General features: G+C 41.4%; 1 protein-coding gene across 1 annotated transcript in view; it reads left to right on the forward strand.

Moving 5' to 3' along the window:
- The window catches only part of GRK7 (G protein-coupled receptor kinase 7), a 28,204-nt gene extending 19,308 nt beyond the window's left edge, over positions 1–8,896 (forward strand). Inside the window, exons 3-4 of the mRNA XM_004754495.3 lie at positions 77–351; positions 7,905–8,896. Coding sequence (XP_004754552.1) covers positions 77–351; positions 7,905–8,241 — 612 coding nt within the window. The 3' untranslated portion in view covers positions 8,242–8,896. The remainder of the gene's footprint in view (positions 1–76; positions 352–7,904) is intronic.
- The last annotated feature ends 13,461 nt before the right edge of the window (positions 8,897–22,357 follow it).

Raw genomic sequence — 22,357 nt, forward strand, 5'->3', positions numbered from 1 at the left:
ATAGGCAATCAGCAGCATCTGTTAAACTCACATTAGTGTTTTTGTTCTGTTTTCTTTCTTGTTTGGGGGCCTACAGGCTGGAACCAATGGTTATATGGCTCCTGAGATCCTAATGGAAAAAGTGAGTTATTCTTATCCTGTGGACTGGTTTGCAATGGGATGCAGTATTTATGAAATGGTTGCTGGACGAACACCATTCAAAGATTACAAGGAAAAAGTCAGTAAAGAGGATTTAAAGCAAAGAACCCTGAAAGAAGAGGTCAGATTCCAACACGATAACTTCACAGAGGAAGCAAAAGATATTTGCAGACTCTTCTTGGCTAAGAAACCAGAGCAACGTTTAGGAAGCAGGTAAACTACCATGTAATAGAGATGATTAGCAATGTCAGCACTGTCCATAGGAATTTGGAAAATACTTGGGATTAGTGATGAAGACTTGGGGCTAAATATTATTATTTTCCTATTATTATTTGCATATTATATGGTTAAATATTTCTGACACTTTCAAACACTGTGAGCACTTGATGTGGAACGATCTCTAAGATATATTTTAAAGTAAAAAAAGGTGCAAAACAGCATACATTTTAAAAAAAGAAAGAAGGGAAGGAAAGGAGAGAAAAGAAATCTGTAATTCAAATAGTTGCATAGATTATTTTGGGCAGAGTATACAAAGAATGTATGTGATTGGTTGTCTCTAACAAAAAAAATTAGGGGCAGGTGATAGGGATACAAATGATTTTCACTCTATAACCCTATTATCTCTTTAATTTTGAATCGTGAATAAATGATTCAAAATGAACAAAATTAAAACCATCAGTACTGGGGATCCTGGGTGGCTCAGTTGGTTAAGCGTTTGCCTTTGGCTCAGGTCATGATTCCATGGTCCTGGGATCGAGCCTCACACCCCACATCTGGTTCCCTGCTCAGTGGGGAAGTCTGCCTCTCCCTTTGTCTCTCACCCAGCTTGTGCTCTCTCTGGCTCTCTCTTATTTATTAAATAAATAAAATATTTAAAACAAACAAAACCCATCAGTACTGATATTTAGAGCTCTAGGAAATTCTGCCCCCACTTTTTTATTTTTGCAAAGATTTTATTTATTTATTTGACAGGAAGAAACATAGCGAGAGAGGGAACACAAGCAGAGGGAGTGGGAGAGGGAGAAAGCAGGCATCCTGTTGAGCAGGGAGCAGGGAGCCCGATGCGGGGCCCTGTCTCAGGACCCTGGGATCATGACTTGAACCAAAGGCAGCTGCCCAATGACTGAACCACCCAGGTGCCCCAATTCTGCTCCTTTTAAATGTCTCTCTAAGGGGTGCCTGGGTGGCTCAGTGGGTTGAGTCTCTGCCTTCGGCTCCGGTCATGATCTCAGGGTCCTGGGATCAAGCCCTGAATCGGGCTCTCTGCTTAGCAAGGAGCCTGCTTCCTCCTCTCTCTCTCTGCCTGCTTCTCTGCCTACTTGTGATCTCTGTCTATCAAAGAAATAAATAAAATCTTTAAAAAAAAAAAAAGATTTTATGACCCAAGCTGAAGGCATAGGCTTTTACCCACTAAGCCACCCAGGCGCCCCCAGTTGATGTTAGTTTTAAAGAAGGTCGAGTATCATTGCTTACAGGGAATAATAAAATCAAGATTAATTTTAGAAGAAACAAAATAAGTGAAAGCTAACTTGGAAAAAGGCCCTTGGCGGTGGGTGACTGTGTTATATAGAGGAAACAACCAAGAGCTTTAGATTCACAGACATAGACTCTCATCCCAGCTATGTAGGTCATTTTAACTGAAATAATTGAATTATTTTCTCAGAGTCTCAATGTCCTCATGTATTAAAATGGGGGAGTTACGGGTGTAATGATTAATTTTATGACAATTTGACTAGGCCACCATACTCAGATATTTGATCAATTATTCTATATGTTTCTGTGCAGGTATTTTTTAGATAAGCTTAATATATAAATGAGTAGGTTTTGAGTAAAGGAGATTTTTCTTTGTAATGTGGATGGGTCTCATCCAGTCGGTTGAAGGCCTTCACAGAAAACGACTGACTTCCTGAAAGAAGAGGGAATTCTGTTGGCAAACCATCTTCGGAGTTGAACTGCAACTCTTCCCCTGGTCTCCATCTTGATAGCCTATCTTGCAGCATTCGGACTTGCCAAACCTCCACAACTGTGCAAGCCAATTCCTTGAAATAAATCTCTCTCTTACTCTCTCTCCCTCTCTCTGTGTCTCTCTCATATACATGCACACATACCGTCAGGGAGAAAAACTTTACCCTCTTACCTTTGGAGACCTGCAAACTAAACTGACAAAACAAAGATTTTAGTATATGTGCTGCCGAACCGAGCACCAAAACACAGATTAGTACAAGAAAGGACAGGTTTTTATTTATGTACATACACAAGAGTATATGGACTCTTTCACAGAAAAATGTGACTGGGATCATCAGTTAGAATTATAGACCATCTTAATAGGGGAAGGGGAGGAGGTGAACAGTACTTGAAGGAAAACAAACAATTTCTTAGAATTGCTGGGGGGAAGGGCACTTATGGGAGAACAAATGACTAAGGAGAGATAAATGGGCCCTTAGGAGAAGAGATGGGAGATATGATAGTTTTGTGACAATGTCTGTTTAGATGTGGTACAGACTTCTGTCACTGGTGATAAGAGTCAATCTTTCCTGGCTCTAGAACTCCCAGAGAGAAGATTGATGAGTTGAGTCGGGAGGGTGGGGGTGGGAGGGGGAGTCTCTGCTTCTAGGCAGATGAGAGGAGTTCAGAACCTGTACCTGTTGACTCACAAATGCCTTCAAAATGATTTTTATGTTACCGTGGTACATTCTGGACCTTTTCAACATCCTGCTGGTTCTATTTCTCTAGAGAACACTGACTAATACAGAGGGATACTTTGAGGTTTAGCTATAACATATATAAAGTTAGATACAATGTGTGTTATAACTCATTCAATAAGTGGTAGCAATTATTACTAACTTGTTCTAAGAGAGATACCAGATAATATTATGACTGAACTTTGAGCTTGAATGTCTTAAATTCTTAGATTGAATTTTCAAAATTTAAAAATACATACAAATATGAAAGCCACAACATGAAGTAATATGACTGATTTTTACTATTACCCCAGAACAGATCTTCCAAGCAGCTGTCCAACAAGATTGTCCAACAGTCTTCCAAGCAGCTGTCAATGAAGGCTCTAGAACAAGGTTGCTTGTTCTAGAATACTCAAAATATTTGAGTATGGAGGTTAGCTTTTAATTCTTGACCTCTTTTTTTTTTTAATAGAAAAACAAAATCCATTTGTAATTCCTTCCAAAGCATGACAGATACCAAACTAACAAATGAGTATTTTGAAATTTGATGGAAACTCTACATTTATGCGAAGGAGACCGTGGAACTGATTTTTCTGTGTAGATTCCCTTGTTGTTGCATTTGAGTGGTCAGAATAGGCCATGTCACTATCACAGGCAAATCCCAAAGTCTCCGTGGCTTGAAACAAAGGGGATTTTTTCTCCCTCTCACAAAGTGAGTTACAGGTGCAGCATCACTCCTTTTGGGTACCTCCCTTGGAGCAGAGACTCAGAGAACCAGGCTGCATCCATCTCACAGCGCAGCTGGAACCCGTAGCTCGCAGAGAAGAGAGCAGAGACAAGCTAGGGGAGTTTTCTACTGCCTCAGCCCGGGAGTGACTCAGTCCTGCATCACTTACACTCACTTAGGTTTGCCCTGTGCAAGGTTGAAGGGTCTGGCCAGTGTTGTCTTCCTGGTGCCCAAGGAAGAGGAGAGAACCGGAAATGGTGACCCCAGACCATCTCTACCATCCGGGTTCTCAAGTGCAGGGAATCTACAAGGGCATACCAACAGTGGTGGAGGCAGCAAAGAAAGCCAACAGTCTCTTCAGATGATCTTCCTGAAGGGAGCACCGCCTGCTTGGTGTGTTTGATCGAGAAATCTATCTTGATACTCTATAGACACACTTTGGGTATATAAAATGAAGTATTGACAAACTTCTTCAGGAAAATGCCCCTTAAAGCACTGGATTATTGCCTGAAGCTGCTCCATCAAGCAAAACCTTTTTATAAAGCATCTGTTGTTGTGGCTGTTTTGAATAAAACTGTTTACAACATTAGAGAAAAGGCATATAAAAACCAGCTGTTTGGTGAAAAAGAAAACCTTCCAACGTTTTCGTTTCAACTCTCTGTATTTTTTCTGAATTCAAATGAGATGATGTTTGATTAATTTAGTGCTGTCCTTCCAAGGCAAGCAAATGCCTACACAACACATTACACAGCAGAAGGTCAGGTGGGGCCCTCCCTCTTGCATTCACAAACATTTGAAATAAATTTTAGAAACCCTTTTCTTCTTTAGACATCACTGAAAGGAGCTCCCCGTTTGTCTTCGTAGGTCTGTGAATTAATTATATTTTACATAGAAGCTGAAAGTTTTAAAAAAAGAGATTGGAAGCTTTTCTGAGCATCTCACAAGAACTGTAGTTAGGGTTTACAATGTTTTCTAATAAAATTAAAGCTGAAGACCACTTAAGTATTTTGCAGGTTTTCTTCTGGTCAGTCAATGCAGCAGAAAAGATCAACGAACCATGCGAGTCTCTGACTTAAGTGCTTCTCCAACACATCATCTTGAACCCATATGCACTGTTCTTGGCAGACCAAACCCCACAGGTCTTCATGTATGGTTAGGTGGTATCTTTTCTTTACTGAGAGTTATAAGAAAATCCATTGTAGGGTTCAGTAACACAAGAGCTCCTATAAATGTTCTGAAATAGAACCTACTCCAATCAGCAGCAGAAATCTTCCTGCAGCTGCCGGGTTGGCTAGTGCAAAAGATGTTGCCTCTGTCAATAGCCTCTCCTATTTTTCCAAAGTGCACTGCCTAAGGATGGGCCAAAAGATCCCTGCATGAGGCTGCCTGGGCAAGATTCAAGAGTAAAATAACATCCATCCTATTTCTAGTACAGAACTGAGGTGAGAGTCATTAGTGCAAAAGATAAAGCAATCAGATCTTCAGCGGTCCAGACGCTAAGTAAAAGAAATAGGGGTTGGAAAGCCTCGTCTTTTGTTGTTATCATCAGCAACCACAGACACTTGAGAAAGGGCTCAAAGGATGGGCCTGCCCTGCCCAGGGTCATCTAGTCAGGGTGCTAATGAACATAAAGAAAACCTTTAGTGGCCTATTGTTCCCTTTCCTTTGTGACTAGTTCCAAAAGGGCTGAAGTGGCCATACCTGATGGGTGAACCAAAGCCATCTGGGCCTGTGGCTTGAGGTGTTCCTTGAGAATATCCTGTCATGACTGGCTTGGCAAGTTTTCAAGGCCACTGAGCCCCTGGGCACTCTTTGTTTATCCAAGTTAAAGCTGTTAAAGGTGCTTTCTTGGCCTGTGGGATGGTGAGTTCATGCCTGCTGGTGGCCATCAAGGGTGGAACAAGCTCCTTCCTCATGGCACCTGGTCCCATTCCAGCTCCTTTGATTTCTTTGAAACACAGAGTCTTGGGATTCATTCCTGATTTACATAGATGGAATTCTAGCTCCATCCTCGTTCTGCCACATTTAAATTCTTTTTTTTTTTTAAAAGATTTTATTTATTTATTGGAGAGAGAGAGACAGAGACAGAAATAGAGAGAGAGAGCAGGAGCAGGGAGGAGGGGGAGAAGCAGGCTCCTGTGGAGCAGAGAGCCCATCATGGGTCTTGATCCCAGGACCCTGGGATCATGACCTGAGCCAAAGTCAGACACTTAACCGACTGAGCCACCCAGACACCCCTCTATCCTGTTCTGCCACATTTAAATTTTATTTGCTACCCTCCCCACCACCTAAATCTGATACCTTAAAATCATGAAATGTTGCTGTGTAAGTTATACCTCAAGAAACCTAATTTAAGAGGAAAAATCCGTCTTTGAAGCTTTGAAGCTATCTCAGTAACCCTCAAGGCTCTAACTCTACAGGATGTAACCCACACAGACACTGGTCAGTAGATTTGAGTAGATGGCAAGCCTGCATTTTCCTTCCTTTCAACCGGTGGAGGCTTGGTGGCTTTGGGAAAAAAAGAGGCACCTTGTAGTATCTCACGATACAGTTCTCCATACCCGTTTTTCATTTGGGTCCTAATGAGATAAGTCCAAGGAATCCTGGATCAGCCTTTTTGGAAGGGGCTAGGCCTGAACCACAGAACAACCCAGGGAATGGCTGGACATCAGATGCCTATAGCTGGATTCTCTTTTCCATAATAATATTTGATTACAATTTTCCTTTGAACAACTCACCTATGTTTGATTTATTTCAGATGCACAGCTATATATGAATGCAGAACCAAATGAAAAGGTTAAAAGAGGTTAAAAATACAATGAAAAGACGGGCATTGTTGTGATGGTTAAATGTGATAACATAAGCACAGAGCTTAATTTTGTGTTAGCTGAATAGGTTCTGGATAAATTCCAGTTATTCTCACTACTGTTATTAGTAATGTCATTATTGTGTTTAGAACCTGTTAGTCTGCTGTAGTAATTATCTGACATAGTAGGGAATCTGTAAGGGGGTATATGGGAGAAATCCTCAATCCTTTTCCTAAAAGCTTTTTGATAACTGAAATAAAAGTAAAAAGAAACCTATGAATGTGATTTTTATGAAGGTTGATTTATAATAGAAATTGATTTTTCCCTAAGGAAAGACATTTCTGGTTTTGTTTTGTTTTTTTTTTTAGATTTTAAAATTTATTTGAGAGAGAGAGAGAGAGAATATACAGGGGGAGGGGCAGAGAGAGAGGGAGAGAGAGAGACTCTCAAGCAAACTCCTTGCTGAGTGCAGAGCTCAAGATGAGGTTCAGTTCCATAACACCAGGATCATGACCTATGCCAAATCAAGAGTCAGGCACTTAACCAAATAAAAGCCAGGTATAAAGTTAAAAGGTAGCTTTGTGGAGAGGTTCACATGGTGAGCAATGGAGACCTGCCAATAACCATGTGAGTGAGCTTGGAAGCAGATTTCCTCCCCTAGTCCCAGCTGAACTTTCAGATGGGACCACAGTGCTGATGAACCACCTCATGAAAGACCTTGAGCCAGAGGCACCCAATTAAGCCTTTTCTAGATTCTTGACCCACAGAAGCTGAGATAATAAATGTTTATTGTTTTAAGCAGCTGAATATTGGAGCAGTTTGTTATACAGTATTTGTAACTAATAGATAAGCAATAGATAACTAATACAAGAGGTTACACAATTGGGAACATACATTTTTCCACCTTATTCTAAGGCAAATACTGGCATAATTTCTAGCACAAGGAAGGAGGGCTTGATAACAAATAACCATAGTCTTGAGCATTGAATGTATGTTCATTCATGCTACTAAATATTACTAATGGATTTTTTAAAATTCTTTAAAAATATTGTGGCAGTTGGGGAGGAGGGTAAAAATCATGTCACCTGAAGATTGAGGTGGTATGGGTGCTGTTTTTTAGGGTGTGAGTGGGGTTGTATGGGAATAGACATGCTTTCCTTGTTCTATGTGACCCTGAAGAGTAGAACAAAATGCAATGACTGGAAGTTGAAGGCAAGCAGGTCCTGGCCCCACTGAATTTTGCTTGTATTTCAATAAAACGCTAAGAACAAAAGTCATGTCAACTACTTGACTCCAAAAATTAAATCTACATATGAAGGTTATCTGCAAACAATGAAAAATTCTACTGTCTGTGTAAGATGGAATTGTGGGTGACTTTTTAAAATTGTGGATGATTTTTAAAGTTATTATTTTTCCACATTATTCTTCATGTCCTTATATTGTCTTTGCAATTAAAATGAAATGTATTACAGGAAAGGAATGCTAGATACTTTGTATTGTTAGAATATTTCCTGTTTTGGGTCTCCGGCTAACCATGTCCTTTCTTCACAGAGAAATGTCTGATGATCCCAGGCAACACCCTTTCTTCAAAACCATCAATTTTGCTCGCCTGGAAGCTGGCCTAGTTGAGCCTCCATTTGTGCCAGACCCTTCAGTGGTTTATGCCAAAGACATCGATGAAATTGAAGATTTCTCTGAGGTTCGGGGAATTGAATTTGATGATAAAGATAAGAAGTTCTTCCAAAGATTTGCAACAGGTGCTGTCCCTATAGCGTGGCAGGAAGAGATTATAGAAACGGGACTGTTTGAAGAATTGAATGACCCCAATAGGCCTACAGATTGTGGGGATGGTAATTCATCCAAGTCTGGTGTGTGTTTGTTATTGTAAGTTGTTCTCTCCACCAGATGGGCAGCAGCAATCTCAGCTGACATAACCCCCCCAAATGTTCCTAACACATGAAAATCTGTTGATGAAGACTGATCAGTCAGGAGGGGCATTTCAACCACAGAACAGTTCAAAGGACAGGTGAGCTCACCGCTAGGACACCTTTTTCTCCCCTCCTCTCCCCCTCCCTTCCCGCCTTTCCCCTGCTCTTCCCTCTCTCCTCCCTTCCTTTTCTCTCCTATCTTCTCCTCTCCTCTCCTTCTTTCCTTTCTTCTTTCTCTCTCTCTCTCTCTCTTTCCCCCCACTTCTTTCTTCTTTCTCTCTTTTTTCATAAAGATGAGTAAAGTCTCAGTTTTCATGAGGCCTGGGAAAAGGAACACTCAGGTTTATTTTGATAGACTAGAAGCCATGAGCCCTCCACCATCATGTCCCTGAAAATTATGCAAAGTCCTAGGAATAGAGAATGGAACGTTGTGGTATACCCAGAAAATGAGCATTTGCAATACTTGGTAAATAACCATTTTAGTTTTTCTTTGTTTATATCCTTTTCCCCTTCATCTTTCAGTATTTCTTTTGCTTCTGTACTTATAAAGGATTTAGAAGCTGGAAATAAATGTTCCTCATATTCTCCCCCCTAAAAAGGAGTGGATTGTTATATTTTGGCAATATTTTAAATTACAGAATAATTTTTAATTTACTGAGAGTCTCTTTTTCATATTTTTGAAATATTTTACCAGTATAATGTTGAATGGAAATATTCAAGAGATCTGTGAATTAAGGTGTTCTATAAGTTGAGTCTGCTTACATGTATTTTTCCACATGCCATTGGTTCCCAAACTTGCTGAACTTTAGAATCACCTAGGGATCTTTTAAAAATAACAATGTCTGATTCCTATCCCCATATTTTAATTGATCTGGGATGCAGTCCCGGCATCTAGATTTTCAAAAGCTCCCCGGATACTAGTGATGTGTGGCACGTTTGAGAACCAGAGCCATGTAAGCAGAAACACTGTTATGTATGGGTTCTTGTTCTGGTTGCTCAAAGTTTCAGTTATACATTTGACAGCAACTTTTCAAATACCCCCAAAACATGTAATTTTGGCAATTGCAGTATATACGAAACTGAACATCATGTGTATTCATCTTGTAGACTTTCCTGTCCTTGTACGCTTTAGTTATTCACACATACATTGTGAAGTAGACACTTGGCTATTTCAAGACCTGAAGGAGAAATATAGCCTTCGGCAGCTGATTTAAACAAATGGTAGCTCTCAGTTCAAGTGGCTGCCCAGCCAGCACCTTACTATAGAATTAGCACTTCTCAAGACCACAACCAAAGTGAAAATTCTAAGGGTGCAAAAAAATATTTTGGGCACAATTATAAATCCTGAGGTGATTATACTTAAAAAAAAGGAAGTCACGTTGCTGGCTCATCTGGTAGAGCATGTGACCCTTGATCACAGGGTCACGAGTTCAAGCTCCATGTTGGGCATTGAGCTTACTAAAAAATAATAATAATAAAATACAAAAATAAAAATAATAAAATGAAATTTTAAGAAAGGATAAAAAGGATCTATGTGTACACAAGGAAATCTCACTTGTGCCATTGGTGACAAACCTGGCTGAAATCATTTTAAAAGTTTTATCTCTTGAGTACAGGAGCCAAGAGTTGCAAAAACACCAGTCAAAAAGTAGTTGGTTAACTGGAACCCAGCCAACAGTAATCCTCAACTACAAGACAGTGTTAGCCCTATCCTGCACAGTAAGTAAGAAGCAAGAAATCCTCTCAGGCTTGAGTCAGGGGTTTGTGCATCTACTACTCACCCTCCTGCTCATTCTCTATCCTCAGCAAGCTCTTGATGCTCCAGATCCTGCCCTGGAGATACTGCAGAGTCCTGGGTCATCAAAGCAGATACAGGTGTGTCCTGCAGATTCTTCTTCCTAAGGCAAGAACGTAGATTAAAATTTTATAAAATTTGTAACAAGTCTATTTTAACAAAAAACCAAATTCACCATTAACAGAGATCCAACTAACCAGAGCATTCCAAGAGTAAGAGGTCTTAATATTTAGCTTTGTAATTAGACATTTAAAAGTAATGTCTTACTGCATTGGCTCCATAAAGTGAATGTCTACTGCTCTTGATAAACTTTAATACAAATCTGTGTTTCATTTCTTAGAACTAACTAACTCAGGAAAGTAAATTGAGTAAGATAACTATATTCAAACAATCACCAAGTAAATATGTATTGAGCTAAGTTACACATTGAGTCCCATCCTGGGCATTTAGGGGACACCACAGAGAAATAAGACGGTTGTCTAAGTGAGGCCATATGGTATAGGGTAGAATGCAGACTCCTGTCATTGTTATTATTCACATTTTTAAATGAGAAACTGGGGCACCTTGGTGGCTCAGTCTACTCAGCATCTGGCTTTTGATTTTTTTTTTTTTAAGATTTTATTTATTTGGTTTTTTTTATTTTTTATTTTTTTTAAAGATTTTTATTTATTATTTATTTGACAGAGAGAGAGATCACAAGTAGGCAGAGAGGCAGGCAGAGAGAGAGAGGAGGAAGCAGGCTCCCTGCTGAGCAGAGAGCCCGACACGGGACTCGATCCCAGGACCCTGAGATCATGACCCGCGCCGAAGGCAGTGGTTTAACCCACTGAGCCACCCAGGCGCCATGGCTTTTGATTTTAACTCAGGTCATGATCTCAAGGTCATGGGATCGAGCCCGGAGTCAGGCTCTGCAGTCAGTAGGGAGTCTGCTTGGGATTCTCTCTCTCTCTCTCTCTCCCTCTGCTCTCCTCCCCTGCTTTCTCTCTCTCTGAAATAAATCAATCTTCTTCTTCTTTTTTTTTTTTAAGATTTTATTTATTTATCAGAGAGAGAGAGGGGGAGAGAGCGAACACAGGCAGACAGAATGGCAGGCAGAGGCAGAGGGAGAAGCAGGCTCCCCGCCGAGCAAGGAGCCCGATGTGGGACTCGATCCCAGGACGCCGGGATCATGACCTGAGCCGAAGGCAGCTGCTTAACCAACTGAGCCATCTTTTTTTTTTTTCCTTAAAGATTTTATTTATTTATTTGACAGGCAGAGATCACAAGTAGGCAGAGAGGCAGGCAGAGAGAGAGAGAGGAGGAAGCAGGCTCCCTGCTGGGCAGAGAGCCAGACGTGAGGCTCCATCCCAGGACCCTGGGATCGTGATCTGAGCCAAAGGCAGAGGCTTTAACCCACTGAGCCACCCAGGTGCCCCTAAATCAATCTTCTTAAACAAATGAGGAACTGAAGCTCAGAGATGTTCTATAGTTTGTCCAAGATCACACAGCTTTTCAGGGGTGTAGCAAAGACTAGACATAATGGATATGAAACACATAGCACATGACTTGCAGATAGTAGAGGCATAATAAATTGAAGACTGTGGTCAGTAGGTAGTAGCAGATTCAAATGATTCAGCTAAACTTGGCCACCTTAATGAGAAGTCCCAAAAGAGGTGAGAGAAGGAAGAGAACTGGGTCCCGGGGAGCAGTTTAAAAGGAAAGTTTGTATACACAATGAAAGAAAAATCTAATTAGAATAAATGGAGACATTGGAGTGAATCCCAGGCCCCATCCTTATCACATGCCAGGTACAGGACCCACCTGGGGCACAGCAGAGGGAAGGAGGCTTCTGGGTTATGTGAGGGACAGACCTGATCAGGGAGATTAAATATCAGATATGGAGAGAAATAAGTGAATGCAGAACCATCTGCTCAGGTCGTGGGTGGAATTCAAGTAAAGACTTAAATAAGACGAAACCAGATGTCTCACACCAAAGGAAGAAAGTGATTTTTGAAAGGGGTGATGCTTGCTTATTTTCCAAAAGTGAAAATGAGCTTACGTTTTTTATAGAAAGTTTCATAAATATAATGAAACATCAGGGAAAGCAAATACATATATGAGTGAGGTATTCAACAAAGAAGAACCAGAGTAAAGTCATCTTTATTCTTCCAGTTTGTCAGGGGTTATCTGGAATGTTAGTTTTCTACAGGAGATGGGTTTAAAGGAGATGGATAAACTGTGGGAAGGGACATAGAGGTAGAAGAGACATAGAGGCAGAAGGTACGCATGAGGTTTTCATAGAAAACAGTGATGAATTATTGAGTTTAAGATTGTGTCCCATGAAGAGATGAAAAATATTCTCAATTGTTTATTTTCAATATCAGATTGAAGATGTTTCTCATTTAGGTGACCAGGCATGGAGGTGAAAATTCAATTAATTGGGCTTCTTAGGAATTGCGTGTCTTGAAATCATAAGAGTCTATCAGATCAATTTTTTAAGGTTATTATATTGTATGTATCATGAAGGCAGTTTAATAATAAGACTTGATTTATGTAAATTGGCCACGAAAACTAGTGAAAATGCATAATCCTTGCTTCTTAAAGAGTTGTCCTGGACAGTTTTAAATATAAAGAATTTTTTTTAATGACACAAGGGAAAAAAAACAGATGCAAGAATGGAGGAGGGGGAGGGATGCCAGAAAGGCCGTATTAGCCATTTTGATCATCAAAAATTTTTCAAAGACTTACTGATCATATAGACTAGTCATCAAGACTTTCTTGGATCATCTAGGAAAAATAATTGCAGTTCTTTCGGTTTAGTTATTTGTTCAATACGTATTGTTACCTGCGTGTGCCAGGCTCCATTTTGGTTTAGGGAGAGATGCTTGGTTTTCTCCCTTTAGGATTTGTAGATTGGAAAGTGCTTTTGTTGGCCCCGTGTGTCAGTAAACCTTTATATCTCTCTGGGTGGAGATGAGTTTTGTTCTTCTCATTTTCTCTCAAATTTTCTGTACTGACCACATTTTTATTTTAAAAATCAGGAAAAAGTATATCATTTAAAGCAAAGCAAGGCCAGTCACAGCTGGACCCCTTTCTGGCTGACGGGTATCAGCCTGGATCCTGGGAGTAAAGACCTGACTCCTGGTCCAAGCCAGCAGAATCTCCTTGGACAGAGCCAGCAATTGGTGCCTAAGGTTAGGTCAGATTATTGGTTCCACAATCTAGACCATGAACTGTGGTGGCTGGTGGTGAGGTTTTACTAAATGAAAGCAAGTACAATGCAGCAAAGTTTCTCATGCACTATTTACTTCAAAATATCTTTTTATGCAGCAGCTCTCTCTGGCATGGGTCCTACCCCCATGCTTTAATAAAATCACCTTTTTGCGCAGACACATAAAAATCTTTTTATGAAGAAGCTGGTATTTGGGACACCTGGGTGGCTCGGTTGGGCTGCTGCCTTCAGCTCGGGGTAATGATCCCGGGATCGTGGGATCGAGTCCCACATCCAGCTCCTTGTCCAGCAGGGAGCCTGCTTCTCTTTTTGCCTCTGCCTGCCACTCTGCCTGAGTGTGCTCTCTTTATGACAAATAAATAAATAAAAATTTTTTTAAAAAGAAGCTGATATTTGATAAAAGTAAAATTGGAGCCCCTCCCTCAATTTTTTTTTTGAAATTTTATGGACCTGTGAGATCTCAAAATCTGGGAACCCTTGGACCAAATGACCTTGAACGCTCTGATTGTAAGGAAACATTCATGCTTCCCTGGAAAACTGATGCATTGCCTGGAGGAGGATATGCAAACTTTTTCTGTAAAAGACCAGAGTGTAAATATTTTAGACTTTGCAAAGGGCAACTACTTATCTCTTCCTTTGTAATAGGAAGGCAGCCACAGATAATACAGGAAGAAATAAGTATGGCAGTGTGCCACAAAGTTTTATTTATTTAAAAAAAAAAAACAGGTAATAGAACTACATTTGGCCCACAAACTGTAATTTACTGATCCTAGTCATAAATTATCTTACTACTAAACTGAAGAGGTTATCTGACTCTAAAGGAGCTATTTTACAACTCTATAAACTACATAACTAATGAGAATGCAAAATAATTCTGTCTATAGATATGCAAATAACACTGCAGCGCCACCCACCCCTTAGTTGGTCAGAGCTGAGATAACAAAGTATTGCAGACTTGGTGGCTTGAAAACCAGAAATTTATTATCTCACAGTTCTGGAAGCTCCAAGTGCAAGATCAAGGTGTCAGTGGGGTTGATTGCTTTTGAGGTCTCTCTCCTTGACTTCTACAACACTACTTTCTCCTGTCTGTTCATGATCTTCCTGCTGTGGGTCTCTGTGGCCTAATTTCTTCTTAGAAGGACAGCAGTCACATTGGATTAAGGCCCATCCTAGTGGCCTCGTTTTAACTTAATCACTTCTTTTAAAGACCCTATCTCCAATACAGTCACTGTCTGAGGTACCTGGGGGTTAGGACTTTAACATAGGAATTTTGAGAGATACACGACTCAGCCCCAAACTAGTTGATGTATTTGCTCATTCATTTCAACATTCCTTTACTGCGTAGAGATTATGGGTTTTTATTACTTTTTTCAACTGGTTGTAATACCAGTTTCCTCATGAATGAGAGTTAAATAAAAATCTTTAACATGTATTCATTTTTATTTCTGTATGACAGTCATTCATGATTTTACCCTTTTTTTTTTTTTGAGGATTATGCATTGACACAGCTCAGAATGTCATAATGCCATCAAAGAACCTGACACATATTTTTGAAATTCTGCTTCCATTAACGGAAGTTCTCACCAAGAGCCATTTCTCTTTTTTTTCCTCTTATGAAACACACAGCAGAAAGAAGAGCCCCTAAACAGAGGGCTGGTGGGAGTGGTGGCATGCCCAGAAAGTAGCTAGCATTTCCTCAGCAGTCTGGTTGAGGTGCGTGGGGCCAGCTGACTAGTATATATTTTTAAACCAATTCTCACCCTGCCTCTCCCATCTGCACTGCCAGTTGTCAAGTACATTCCTGCCGTGCCCATACTTCCTGCATGCCGCAGGAGACGCTGTTGGGGAAAGAGAGGCAGAGAGGAGAAAGCTGGGAGCCAAAGAACAGCTTCAGAGGTTCACCTGCTAGTGATGAGTGTGCTGAGCCCCCGAGCCCTCAATACCATCGCTGCAAACAGGCATTCCACTGACACACCCTGCCGAGGGCACCATTTTCAAGTCCCTGTACCAAACACTCCCCTGCAGGGTTTTCCAGGGCAAATGCAGGATGTCCAGTTACATTTGAGTTGCAGAGAACAAGTTAATTTTTCCTCTAGCATCATTAGATCCCCAATGTTGCACTGGACATACTTACACTAAAAAATTATCTATTGTCCATAAGTATAGATAATCAAGTAAGAATAGTCTGTGGCCAGGATGAAAGAAAATACAGGAAAACTGACCCAGGTCCTGGCTCACAGTCAGAGCTCTACCTGGGTTAGCCTGAATCTATCAATTCTGTCCTCCAGTACAGCTTCTGCTAATTTTTTTTGGATGGTCCACATGTGTGCTTGCTCCCACTCGAGGAGTTGGCCAGGTGGTGTTGCCAGCATCCCATCACCAGTGCTGCTGCCAATAAGAATAATGCAATAAAATTTTCCATTTACTGAGCACCTACTATGTGCCCATTATATACTTGGCACTTTTGTGTGTTACTCCCAAGGCTCACAGTCATCCTGTGAAGTAGGTATTATTTTCTGTATTTTATTGATGAAGAAAAGAAAGCTCCAGAGGTTAATAAGCTTCTCCAAGTACACAGTTAAGTTCTGAGTAAACCCAGGGCCACCTGACAACTCTTGGCTTTGAGGTCACTGGTTTCCCCAGGCAGGAACTGCCTCTGTCCCTAGTCCCTGAAATGTCTCCTGTGGGGCTCAGAGCAGACTTAGTGGACCCAACCCAAGGAAGAAATCATCTTTCTTTCTTCCTTTCTTTTTCTTTCTTCCTTTCTTTCTTTTCTTTTTTTCTTTCTCTCTATCTCTTTCTTTCTTTCTTTTTAAGATTTTATTTATTTTTTTGGTCAGAGAGAGACACAGTGAGAGACAGAACACAAGCAGGGGCAGAGGGAGAGGGAGAAGCAGGCTTTCCGCTTAGTAGGGAGCCCGATGCAGGATTCTATCCCAGGACCCTGGGATCATGACCTGAGCCAAAGGCAGATGCTTAACGACTGAGCCACCCAGGTGCTCCGTGGAAGAAAAAATTTCTAAGAAACATTCTGTAGGCTCTAAGTGGAGTAGCAAGGCTGGGACTAGAGCGAGGTGAGCAGGGCTCCTGGGGCACAAGATTGAAGGCCACGTTCAGTCTCTGGGGCACACTAGTACAACATGGAATGTGCACAAAAACCGAAAGTGAATGCTCCAGTCATGTACCTTGGACCTTGCATCTCACTCACCCAGCTTCTGGTCTTGTGGGCTAATGGCTCAGGTGCAGATACTTAGAAAAATCCTTTTGAAACTACATTTCTTTCTTTCTCTCCTCAGAAATAATCCTGTACATTCATTCATTCAACAAATACTAATACTAATTCAGGGTTTACCATGTAAACCATAGGCCTTGTGGTAGGAGACATGAATTGAGCCCAAGACAGACCATGCCCATCCTGAATTTCCCCCCCTCATTTGTTCCCATGAGCCAATGTGGATCAGTAATTTTTCCTCCTTCCCTTTAGTTGATGCCAAGGACCAAGAAGCATAATGCCCAAGGGGAATTGAAGAACCAGAATCCAGTTTTCCCTCTTCTTTTCCTCTTTATAAGAATTTCTTCTAGGTTTATGCTTTAAAATCCTTGTTCTTAAAAAGCTGTGCAATTAAGACTTGTAAACTCCTTGTAACATCTCCCTTAAAGTGGAAAGTTACAGGCAGGCTAAAAGACACATCCAGACTGGATCTCGGTGAATGTTTTCTTAACAAATGCCAGTGGAATGAAGGGGAGAAGGCTGCTTGGGCACATGTCATAACTGGTAACAAGGCAGACAATGGTGAAATAGCAACTCAACCAAACAAACATTCGGATGCCCTTGTCCGCGCCCTGCTTCCTGGGGAGTGGTGTGCCCTCCGGCCCTCGCCTTTGCTTGGTTATGTTCTGGGCTCGGCCCATAAAACAGAAGAGCAGATACTGCAAGGCAGAACTTTGCCCAGGCTTGTGGAATTTTCACCGTTTTTATTACTTTATGTGTCTTCACTGGCAACATTTCACAGTCCAGCATTTGATCAGTTCCTTCACTTGGTTCTGACATGCAGTGTGTGGACGGGCCAGTCATCTTGCCTCTCCCTCCTACAGTCCACTCTGGTCACTTTATCACTCGCCCTTCCTACCCCACCATGTGTGGGGATGCAGAGAGGAAGTGAAATAAATCCCTCCATTTGATTTTGGAAGAGGAGTTAAGAAGAAGAAAGAAACCCTCAGCCTACATCTGGATTCTCTGAGAATTTATATGACCTCCTGTATCTGCTCACCTTCTCTCACCTGCCATTCCCCCACTTTTTTTCCTGTAGTGGAGAAAGCTCAGCTAATTCATCTCAGATGTTACATTAAGTTGGAAATTTTCTTGTGTGTAACAATGGAGACACAGAAGGAGCCAACTGCTTTTCACCTCTACTGCCCAGTGACCGTCTTGCCCAGTAAAAAGGACTACAGGCCAACATTACTCCACACAAGGAAGAAGGAACAGTGGAGAAGACAATGAGCAAAATGCAATTCTAACTCAAAGTTAACTTTCAGTTATACTCCCATGCCAAAGACTAACTTGGGGAGAATGTGTGTGAAGCCCCCTTTGGAAAAAATTCCAGAAGGAATGTTGGACTAGTTCTTCCCTGTTTAAAGGTAGCTATATTGTGTCATGAGGACAGACCTGCCCTCGGCCCTGCAGTGTACTGGAATGATGGTGCATATGTCTTCTTGGGGGACCTCACCTTGGTAGCTTGAATTAGGCCATGATGGGTAGATCTGCAACCCAAAACCCAGCAAAGCCCACAATTCAGGGTTTGTTTTCCTGGAGAGTAGGTTATTAAGCATTTACCAGCCCTTCACTGACTTGCCCTCAAAATGAACTGTGGTTGGTTAGTTATGACTCTGTCCAGAATCTGGCAAGGTCTACCCCAAGCCTGGTTCCATTTTTAGGAGGTCGACAAGGTCGTAGGGGAGAAACCAAATAGAGTGACAAGTCATAGCCCATGAAAGATATTAACCAGACAGAAAGGCTAAGAAATGTCAGGGAAAGCTGGATACAAAGCTACCAATATCTAAAAGATGAGAGTAAGAGAACATGAAAGCCAGGGGAAAGGACAAGAACCAGAACAACAACTGAAAAAAAAACAACAACAACAAATAGAGAGACAGGAAAACAGACTGCATGGTCTCTAAACTCACTGCAGAAATTTTACCTAATGTCCTGATAGCCTGAATCATCACTCCACAATGGGAGTTCAGTACAAACGTGATGAAGTTCATGTTGGTATGTGATTCATTTGAGTAAAGTTACTTCACATTAACGGGATCTGACACCTTTTCCATATGCACTGACTTTAAGCAAACATGGTCCATTAACCTACAAAAGTATAAAACAGAGAGTTACAAGAGTCCCCCATGGGCTCCTGAGAAAAACTTCCTTCTGATGAGAATGCTCTCCCTCAGGCATAAACACCACCCCAAGCACCTGCCACACACCTAAGCCTTAGACCCCAAACCTTCAATTATGAGCTGCTGGACTGCTGAACATCACTGAGAAGAACTTGAAACTCCCTCCTGCCCTGAAGTTTCCCCTTCTAAAAGATCTGAGATTGGAGGATCAGGTATAGGAACATGTGGTAGGCTGAGTAACAGCCCGGAAAGATATTCGTGTCCGAGTTCCCTATAAATGCTATATGGCAAAAGGGGCTTTGTAGATGTGATTAATTTAAGGACCTTGAGATAAGGAGATGATCTTTCATCAATAATCACAATTCTCCTTCTAAAAGGGATACAGGAGGCGTTGGTCAGAGAAAGCTGAGCCACACAGAGAAGCCGAGGTCATTGGTGGAGTCATGCACACTGAAGAAAAAGGGCCACAGGCCAAGGAATAAAGGAAGTCACTAGAGACTAAATAAAGCAAGGAAATGGATTCTTCCCAGATCCTTGAGAAGGAACCAGCTCACAGTCAACACCTTGACTTTTAAGCCCAGTGAAACCCTTCAATTTTGGATTTCTGGCCTCCAGAACTATAAGAGAATAAATTTGTTTTATTAATTTTGTCATAATTTATTACAGCAGCCATAGGAAACTAATACAGGGTGTAGTATGTTTTTCCCAGCCTTGGAATTAAAGAATTTTCTGAGGCCTTAGGAGAGTTAAGAAAACACAAGGCCAAATTATTCTACAAAAGGATAACTATGAATTTCACTAATGAGCAGACCATGGCCCCTGTTCCCCAACCCTGACCTTCACCCTGCCCCAGGTCTTCTACTTTTGGGGCTTTTTAGAGGAAAGATATGAGAGGAAGAAGAAAGGGGTTATATATCAGTCTTCCCCAAAACTGTCTCTCCTTCTTTCTTGCACACAGATGCCAAATATTTTTTTTTAATTTATTTATTTGACAGACAGAAATCACAAGTAGGCAGAGAGGCAGGCAGAGAGAGGGGGGGAGGCAGGCTCCCTGCTGAGCAGAGAGCCAGATGTGGGGTTCGATCCCAGGACCCTGAGATCATGACCCGAGCTGAAGGCAGAGGCTTTAACCCACTGAGCCACCCAGGCGCCCCAAATGCCAAATATTTTTGAGGGAAGCCACATGCCCTTACCTAGAGGATGAATTTTGTTTGGTCTTTTTGCCAGTAATTGGTCTAGGCATGGTCATGTGACCTCACTCCGACCAATGAGAGTAAACAGCTGTTTGTTGGGCTGTTTTCAGATGGATTTTCTTGGCTGAAATAAGAGAGAGCCATGTAAAAAAAAGCCATTTCTGACCCCTTCCTTTTTTTAATGTTTGTCGTGTTATAAAAGGACAATGATGCCTTGCCCTGGGCAGCCATCTGCAACCACAGGGCATGGGCTTGAAAAGAAGAGCTATATCACAAGGAGGCAGAGCTGCAAGGTGGAAGGACCTGGGTTCTTGATAAATCACTGAGCTGTGACACCTACTGAGTGACTGGCCTTCTTTCAGACATCTTAGGAAGATTGTAACCTCTTTAGTGTTTAGATTTGCACTGACTGTCAAGTTTCTGATTACTAGCTGCCAAGCACATTTTAAAGAATAAAAGAGGGAAGGAAAGAGGAGAAAGCCAGAGGAACGCATGTCAGCCTTTGCAGAAGTGAGCTGTCAAGTCTCCAGCTGCTGCCAAAACAGAGTCCCCAAAGTGGACCAGAGGACTTCTTGTGGGGGCAGGGGGCTCCCAACACACCTTTGACTGGTGAAATGACGTTTGTGCACTGCCCGTTTGCCTCAAATCTCTTCTCAAACCCTGGGGCCAGTTATCCAAATGACTGACAGACGGTGTTACTTAGGGCACCAGCACCAAAACCATGAGAAAATCATGTGATAGCAAATATCACAGTAATCATAAGAGAAATTCATTTTTCCTTGACTTCCTTACCCTAATCCAGAATTTGATATGATTTGGATTTGGATTACATATGGTAAGAGGCACCATATTTTTGCTGCTCCAACTCTCAAGCAGTGAAATCAGAGTCATTAATTGTACCAGCCTTAGGGCCAGGCTGCTTAGGTTTGAATCCTAGTTCTGTTATTCACTGGTTCTACAACCGTGGGCAAGTTGCTTGGGTGCTTTTGGTCTCAATTTCCCCATCTCTAAAAAGGTAACAATGCTAGTAAGAGCGCCTTCCTTTTAGGTTTTTTTTGAGGCTTAAATTCATACTTAAAATAACATTTAGATCGTGCTTGGCACAGAGCAGAGGCTATATGTTTATAAGTTGCTGCTGTTATAATTATTGTTAGTGTTAGAACCTCTCAATAGCTCAGCATGGTCCCCTTGGTCACAGGGAAATGACTACAGCCAAGGTCCATCAGACAGAGACCTCCCCTGGTTGTATGACTGAGAGCTGCGGGACCGTCCCTCTCTCGCTGAGAGTCTTGCGCTGACATGCCTGGGACTCAGGTCAGCGGCATGAGAGTGATAAGCCCAAGGCCCTAGGAACACTCTGCATGCATCAGCCACCTTTACCTCCGTCTGCACTCCAGTGGGGATCACAAGAGCCAACGGTTCCCTACATTCACTTGTCAGAGGTGGATTGCCGACACTTGCACCAGAAGCTAGTCTTGACTGAGACATTTGCCTGATGAAGTTCTGGCCTACGTCTGTGCAGAATTGCTCTTATTTGCTCCTGATGTGATTAAAAATGGCAAGGCTTTGGACCAATACCAATAATATTACCAATTATCTGGCCGGTAGTTGGAGTGCAATGAAAAATAATTCCTCTTATACAGTCTTGAAAAAAATTTTAAGTTATTTTTTCCTATTAAAAATACAAGGTGAAACAAAATTGGTCATAAGGTAATAATTGCTGATGTCATTGGGCACGTGGCCACAGTGGGAATGGGGGTGGGGTAGCTATCACAGTTCTTTCTCTTTTTATGTTTTAATTTCTCCAAAACAAACAGTTCAGAAAAAAACTACATGTTTATTGTATAAAATTGATTTAAAAAGAAAAGGAAAATACCAATCACTATCTTGAGATTAGCACTGTTTATATTTTGGTGGCTATATTTAGTGGACTGGTAATAGATTTGGTTCATTTGGTGGATTTTTGGTGGGTCAGTCTACCTATCTAACATCTATCTATGTCTATATTCATTTTTAACCTTTCTGGGATCATGATGTATATATATTGTTTGATAATCTGTTTTTTCACTTAACAATATATTGTAAGCATCTTGCCATATCAAAAAAAATTCCTTGTTAATCATATTTAGTACTGCATTTCGTTACGGGGATTCACCATAATTTGTCTGCCCAATCCTGTTTTTATCATCAATATTTTCCAGTTCTTCCTTATTACAAATAATCCTGTAATGAACATCCTTGTGGCTAACTTGCAACATCCTTTACTATTTATCATTGTCCTAGTATAAACTCCTAGAAGTGGAATGTTGAGGTATAAATACTTTTAAGGCTTTTGATAAATATTGCCAGATGATCTGCAGAAAGGTTATGCCGGGTTGTACTCCCTGGAGCCCCGGGTTGTGATCTTCCGATAAGATAATAGAAGACCAGAGGCACCAGAGACTGGTGGGCAGCTCCCTCCTCAGCCGTCTTTGCTGGGTTGC

This window comes from Mustela putorius, unplaced genomic scaffold (genome assembly GCF_011764305.1).
Source record: "Mustela putorius furo isolate JIRA1106 unplaced genomic scaffold, ASM1176430v1.1 tig00003834_pilon_pilon_pilon, whole genome shotgun sequence".
Taxonomy (NCBI): Eukaryota; Metazoa; Chordata; class Mammalia; order Carnivora; family Mustelidae; genus Mustela; species Mustela putorius.